At 54.5% G+C, this 7,458-nt stretch overlaps 1 protein-coding gene across 1 annotated transcript in view; it reads right to left on the reverse strand.

The window, feature by feature from the left end:
* LMNB2 (lamin B2) overlaps positions 1-7,458 on the reverse strand; it is a 20,593-nt gene that overhangs the window by 6,875 nt on the left and 6,260 nt on the right. The window contains exons 2-4 of the mRNA XM_010863626.1: positions 4,688-4,824; positions 703-859; positions 430-555 (exon numbers count right to left, since the gene is read on the reverse strand). Coding sequence (XP_010861928.1) covers positions 430-555; positions 703-859; positions 4,688-4,824 — 420 coding nt within the window. The remainder of the gene's footprint in view (positions 1-429; positions 556-702; positions 860-4,687; positions 4,825-7,458) is intronic.

Genomic DNA, 7,458 nt, shown 5'->3' on the forward strand with positions numbered 1-7,458 from the left:
CCATCTGGCTGTGACGCCACAATGGGCCAGGACCAGACGGGAGGCCAGCGGGGCCAGGGCTCTAGTCAGTCCTGCCAAACCAGGGAGCCGAGGCCCAGAGGCAAGGAGGCCAGGGAGGGTCTGCAGGAGCCTGAATGATGACCCCCAAAAAGCATGCCCATGAGCTGATCCCCACAGTCTGCCAACGTAGCCTTCCTGGACACAGGTCTTTGCAGGTGTGATTAAGATACAGGGCTCAAGACCATCCTGGACTATCTGGGTGGCCCCAAACCCAAGGACAAGTGTCGCTATAAGAGACGCAGATGCACAGACAGAAGAAAGCGGCGTGATGGTGGAGGAGGGGATCAGGAGATAAGTCCCCAAGGCAGGGAGAGGCAGGAAGTGGGGGAACACCCTGGCTCCTGCTGGGGGGTGGGGAGGACGACCTACCTCCTCAAAGACATCCTTGCGGAAGGCCAGCTCCTCCTGCAGGCTCTGGCAGCGGTTCTCCAGGTCCACGCGCATCAGCGTCTCCTTCTCCAGCTGCTTCTTAGCCACCGCATGCCCATCCTCCGCCTGGAAACGTGGCACAAGCAGCTGGTGACGCTGTCTGCTGCCACGTGAGGTCCTTGGGGATCCCGAGTCCCCAAACTCCCCTGGGGTGTGGACTGGGCACGGGTGGGGGTGAAGGGGGAGCCCACAGCCTGCACCGCCTGCAGCTACCTTAGCCAGCTGGGCCCGCAGTTCTGCCACATCGTTCTCCAAGGTGCGCTTGTCACTAAGTGCAGCCGCGAGCTCGGCCTCACTTCGGTGGAACACAGACTCCAGGTCCCTGACGCGGCCCTGGGCCACTGTGAGCTCACCCTCCCTCTTCTTGGCGCTGGAAGTCAGGAGCAGAAGTTAGTAGGCAGCACTGACCCCAAGGCCAAGTTCATGGCTGCCTCGGGGCCCAGACCCTCACCTACCCATGCTTTCAGTACCAGAGCCTCATCTGTCAGCACCAAAGGGGCCTTGTCTTCAAACCCGTTCTGCCCCATGGGGACCCCGCCAGCCACTCAAAATAACCCACAAGATGTGGATTTTCATGTCCTTTTCCCTGACTTTTGGGCACAGGAGGAGGGACCACTTAGAGGAGACTTTTTTTTAATGTATAATTTATTAAAGTAATGAATTAAAACCCTGGCCTTTGAAATGCTGATCTCATTTGTAAAGTCAAGCTACTTCAGGCAGGCTCACTTAACTTTTAATAGATATCTCTAATGTGAAACACCTAAGATGCCAAAGAGACTTTCTAAATACACAATTCTCTCTTTTGTTTTTTGGCTGCACTGTGCAGCACCATACAGCATCTTAGTTCCCTGACCAGGGAGCGAACCCAGGTTCCCAGCACTGGAAGCTTGGAGTTAGCCACTGGACCACCAGGGAAGTACCAACACACAACTCTTACTAGCGTGAACATTTCTAAATGGTGCTCTAAATCTCTTGAATTAGAAGTGGGTAGTTGAAAGCTACCTACTTCCCCACCAAGGAACTGAAGCTGCGCCCTGCCCAGCACCAGTGGGGACAGCACAACAGGGGTCAGATCAGCACCACCCTTCCTGGGTCCTGATAACCACAGACATCCCCAGACATCACCTGGTGTCCCCCAGGGGCAGGATCGCCCTGGGTGACAATGATCGGGGACACCACACCAGTTTGAGTGAGGTGTGTGGGGGAGGGATAAAGCCCAGTGACTTCAGTCACCAGGCTGGTCCTGTCCTCACAGCAGTCCTTGGGACAGGAACTCCAGGCAGACGGGGCACCCACAGCCTCCATGAGGGCCTGGGGTCCCGCAGTCCACATTCCTGAGCCATACAGTCCTTCCACTCAAGGGAGGGGGGTGGGCTGCAAACCCCACATCCCTAGAGGGTTTGGGGAAACTGGACTCATCTGTCCGGTAGACCACTACTGAGAGCCAGTTTCATGGACATGCTGTCCTCTCACCAGAGAAACGTCTGTGGACTCCCCATCATCAGGAGGAGCTTTCTCGTGGGTGCAGAGAGCAGTGAGACCCGCTGCCCTCAGGTGAAGGGGGAGGAGACAGGAGACAGACACGCAGAGCGGGAGCTACTGGGCACAGCCCTTGAAAAGCCGGGGCCCGGGGCCTGGGCCAGGCCGTGGTTCCCAGGGCACTGGGGAGAGCAGAGAGTACACAGGCCTAGGGTGAGGTGGGTGGGCAGGTCGAGATCAGCTGTATGGCCAGGGCAACAGGAGCAGAGGTGTCAGGAAATGTCGAAAATCTCTCAACACCGCCACCCTGTGCCACAGAGATGAGATGAATGGAATGGTCTGGGAAGCAGGGGTGCTGGCGACCCTCAGTGGCTTAAGTTTCTGCTGCTTGACAGCTTCAGGGTATGAAGTTCCTCCCCTGGAACCCTAATTCCTGGGGGATTAGGCAGGAGAGCCCAGCCTATCAGGTCCTCCGCCCGCGTTCCCATCATCACAGGGTTTTCACAGCGCTCTTGGTTGGAAGAGAAAAGCACAGGCTGCCACCTCACGGCAGGGGGACTTTGTTCAGGGTCACGGGCCACCCACACTGTCTGCAAGAGCTTTGCGCCTCAGAGCAGGAAGTGAGGCCGGTAGGCAAATCGCCTGCACACCCAAGTACTCGAGACTGGGGAAGCCTTCCCTCGAGAGCGGGGGCCAAGGTAAGTCGCTGGCCCGGGTGCCCGATGGTGGGGCAGGGCTGTCACTGAAGCTGTCGTAGGAGCCTGTGACGCGGCCCAGGCATGGGGGAGGCATCGCGACACACGTGACATCAATGCCAGGCTCGAGCTAGACAAAGCGGTCTGTTATCTAAGGGTGTCCACCATGAGTGTAAATTCAGAAAGGTGGAAAAGCAATACCCCAGATCGGCCTCGGAGGTTCTGTCTGGGCGGAGGCTCATGGAGACTTTCAGTTTTCTCTCTTTAAAATTTTTACTTATGTATTTTGGCAGTGCTGGGTCTTCACTGCCGCGCAGGCTTTTCTCTAGTTGTGGCAAGTGGGGGCTGCTCTCCAGTTGCGGCGCGCGGGCTTCTCACTGCAGTGGCTTCTCTTACTGCAGAGCATGGGCTCTAGGGCACACGGGCTTCAGCAGTTGCGACTTGCGGGCTCTAGAGCACAGGCTCGGGAGTTGTGCACAGGCTTAGTTGCTCTGAGCTGTGTGGAATCTTCCCAGACCGGAGACTGAAACCGTGTCCCCTGCATTGGCAGGTGGATTCTTTACCACTGAGCCACCAAGGAAGCCCTTGTTTTTCTCCTTAAGTTCACTGCGTTATCTGCTTTCTCCCCAGGGAGCATCTATGATTCTGACAAGCAGAAACGTGACTTCTCAGCCCACCCAAGGAGTCACACGCAGGTTCAGGGTGTCTGGAAGATTCCAGAACCTGTGTGGATGTGACAGAGAGAGGCTGGGGGAATTCCAGAATTCTCCAGCATTCATCCTCTTACTCGTCTCCAAAAAGCATGTCACTTTTTAATTCAAAGTCATAATAAATGGATGGGGTCTCCCATCTACCCGACCTCCTGAAAAGCACGCAGACTGCCTCTCCTGCCCTGTCAGACACCAGCTGATTGTGTTGCGTGGGTGTGTCTCAGACTGTCTCACTGCTCTGTTCCATGAGGGAATCAGAAACACACCGCTAAGAGACAGGGGACAGTCTGAGGAGGCGACTGGAAAAGGCAGAGCTGTGGAGACGTGAAGGACCCCCAGCCTGCAGGGGTTGGGGGGAGGATGAGTTGGGGGTGTGGGGAGGCTTAGGGATCTTCAGGGCAGTGACCACGCCCTGTGATGCTATGCTGGTGCACACGTGTCAGTGTACATGTGTCCATACCCAGAGAGCGCAGGACACCAAGGGCGAACCCCTGTGTGAGGTATGGACTCAGCTGATAAGAATGTATTCATATGGGCTCATCACTTGTAACAATGTAGCACACCCGTTCCTGGGAGATGTCCGCAAGGTGGGGCCCTGGAGAGGGGTCTGGGGCACCCTGTGTTCTCCACTCATTCTCCTGCAAACCTAAGGTGGGGCCCTGGAGAGGGGTCTGGGGCACCCTGTGTTCTCTACTCATTCTCCTGCAAACCTAAAACTGCCCCTCCCAAAGAAAGTAAGAAAGTCTCATTAGAAAAGAAGAATCCCGCACACACGAAGGTGGCCTCCGGAGCTGGTGCCGCTGAGCCCCCTGACCTCGTGCTCAGCGTCCCTGTAGCCAGTCTGGCCTGCCGGGGTCGCTGCGAGCGAGGGTGGAGGGGCCCTGGTCTAAACACTCGCTGAGTTCACGTCACTTCCTTCCTTCTGCCACCATCACCACCAGCGCTGCCTCATTCTCCAGACTGGTGACACTTTTACTGGGGAGCAGCCAGGAGATGGTGCTTTGGGATCAGGAAGAGAAGGTCACCCACCGCTCCCCGGCTTCCCAGGGCGGGCACAAGGGGGGAAAGGGCTGGGAGTGTGGTGGTGCCAGATACCAGGGGATTCAGTCCCAGGGGAGCTGCTGAGGTTTCATCTCCGGGGGCCAATTCTTTGGAGGGGATAATGGTGCTGGACAGGGCAGCCAGAGGGCCAGGCCCCAAGAACCCACATGGCCCGCTCCCAGGAGGGCTGTGCAAGTTGGGGTCCTCCCACCACACACAGCGTGACAACCCCCGCCTCCTGCCCCGTGCGCCGTCACACCGCCACAGCCCCACCTCTTGGTGGCCTCCTCCAGCTCGGCCCTCAGCTTGCCCATTTCGATCTGCAGGCAGGCGCGGTCCCGGGCCGTCTCGTCCAGCACCCGGCGGGCGTCAGCCAGCTCTGCCTCGTACAATGTCTTGATGCCACTCACCTGCGGGGACAGCCGGGCCAAGGTGAAGCCCTCTTCCCCACCAACACAGTGCCACTCACCCGCATGGGCCCCCCCATCTGGGCCCCCCAGAGTCTGCCCAGGTCACCAGCCCCTATCAGGCCACACCTGTCAGCTGGACACACACTCAGGTCTCCCTGCCCCACCCAGAGGGGCCCAGAGCAGTGAGCATATTTAAAAGTATCAGAGACCAAAAGGATAGGGAGATGCCATCTGCCCCATAAGCATGGCAATCACAGAGACCACAGCAAGTTGGATGGGGAGAAGCTGGCACTCCCATGCATGGCAGGGAGGGCGGGTTGGTGCCGCCATCATGGAAGACAGTTGGCGGTTCCTCAGATGGACAAACAGAGCAACCACTGACCCAGCAACGCCACCGCCCGGCATCTACCTGGGACAAGTAACACACGTACACAAAACCCAAGCACAGGCATTCACAGCCCCGGCACCGCTACCAGCCCCAAAGGGGAAATACCCCGAGGGCCCATCGGCAGGGGACGATGGACACAGTGTGGTCCCGCCACACCTGGGGCGGCCCTCAGCCCTGAAGAGCGAAGCCCAGACACTCGCGACCACGTGGACAGGCCCCGAGAACACGGCGCTCAGTGAGAGGAGCAGACACAGGACACACAGGGTGTGATCCCAACAGGAAACACGCAGAGCAAGCAGGTCCGGAGACACAGAGAGTGGGTTCCTGGCTGTCAGGGGCTGGGGAAGGAGTATGCGGGGAGGAGAAAGCTACTGGCACGAGGTTTCCTTTTTTTTAAAGTGCGATTCTTGTTAGAGATACAGATGAACTTGGGCAAACTCCAGGAGATGGTGAGGGACAGGGAGGCCTGGCGTGCTGAAGTCCATGGGGCCAACAAAGAGTCGGACATGACGTAGCAACTGAACATCAACACCATATGAGTTATAGATGTACAACATAGTAATTCACAATTTGTAAAGGTTATTCTCCATTTATACTTACTATAAAATACTGAGTATACCCCCTGTGTTGTAAGTATATCCTTGTAGTTTATATACTTTATACATAGTGGTTTGTTCCTCTTAATTCCCTACCTATCTTGCCCCTCTCCAGGAAGGAGCTTTCTTTAGGGGGATGGAATGTTCTGGAATTAGATAGAAGTGATGGCTACCCAGTTGTAAATATATTAAAACCACCAAACTTAAGAGTTTAATTGGGTGAACTGCATGAGATTAGAATTCTGCCTCTACGAGGCAGTTACAGGGGTTTCCCTGGTGGCTCAACGGTAAAGAACCTGCTTGCCAAAGAAGGAGACCCAGGTTCGATCCCTGGGTCAGGAAGATTCCCTGGAGAAGCAAATGGCAACCCACCCCAGTATCCTTGTCTGGGAAATCCCATGGACAGAGGAGCCCGGCAGGCTACAGTCCACGGGTTGCAGAGTCAGACACGACTGAGCAACTAACAAAAAAAAGCAGTTAAAACCCTTCCTGGGACGGACAAAAGGCTGACAGAGGGATACAAGGCAGCTGGCTTTGCAAGTGGCCAAATCCTTCAAGCTGGGCTTCAACAGTATGTGAACCGAGAAATCCCAGATGTATAAGCTGGATTTAGAAAAGGCAGAGGAACCAGAGATCAAATGGCCAACATCCACTGGATCACAGAAAAAACTAGAGAATTCCAGAAAAACATCTGCTTCATTGACTACGCTAAAGCCTTTGACTGTGTAGATCACAACAAACTGTGGAAAATTCTTAAAGAGATGGGAATACCACAACACCTTACCTGCCTCCTGCAAAACCTGTATGCAGGTCAAGATGCAACAGTTAGAACTGGACATAGAACAACAGACTGATTCAAAATTGGGAAAGGAGCACATCAGGGCTGCATGTTGTCATCCTGCTTGTTTAACTTACATGCAGGGTACATCATGCAAAATACCCAGCTGGATGAAGCACAAGCTGGAATCAAGATTGCTGGGAGAAATGTCAATAACCTCAGATATGCAGATGACACCACCCTTATGACAGAAAACAAAGAGGAATTAGACTCTTGATGAAGGTGAAAGAGGAGAGTGAAAAAGCTGGCTTAAAACTCAACATTCAAAAAACGAAGATCATGGCATCCAGTCCCATCACTTCATGGCAAATAGATGGGGAAACAAAAAAAACAGTGACTTTATTTTCTTGGGATCCAAAATCACTGTGGATAGTGACTGCAACCATGAAATTAAAAAACCCTTGCTCCTTAGAAGAAAAGCAGTCACAAACCTAGACAGCATATTAAAAAGCAGAGACATTACTTTGCCCACAAAGGTCCGTCTAGTCCAAGCTATAGTTTTTCCAGTAGTTGTGTATGGATGTGAGAACTGGACAATAAAAAAGGCTGAGTGTCTTCTAACTGTGGTGCTGGAGAAGACTCGAGAGTCCCTTGGACTGCAAGGAGATCAAACCAGTCAATCCTAAAGGACATCAACCCTGAATATTCATTGGAAAGACTGATGCCAAAGCTGAAACTCCCGGTACTTTGGCTGCCTGATGTGAAGGGCCGACTCACTGGAAAAGACCCTGATGCTGGGAAAGACTGAAGGCAGGAGGAGAAGGGGGTGACAGAGGATAAGATGGTTGGATGGCATCACCTATTCAATGGAT

Source organism: Bison bison, unplaced genomic scaffold (genome assembly GCF_000754665.1).
Source record: "Bison bison bison isolate TAMUID 2011002044 unplaced genomic scaffold, Bison_UMD1.0 scf7180017864492, whole genome shotgun sequence".
Taxonomy (NCBI): Eukaryota; Metazoa; Chordata; class Mammalia; order Artiodactyla; family Bovidae; genus Bison; species Bison bison.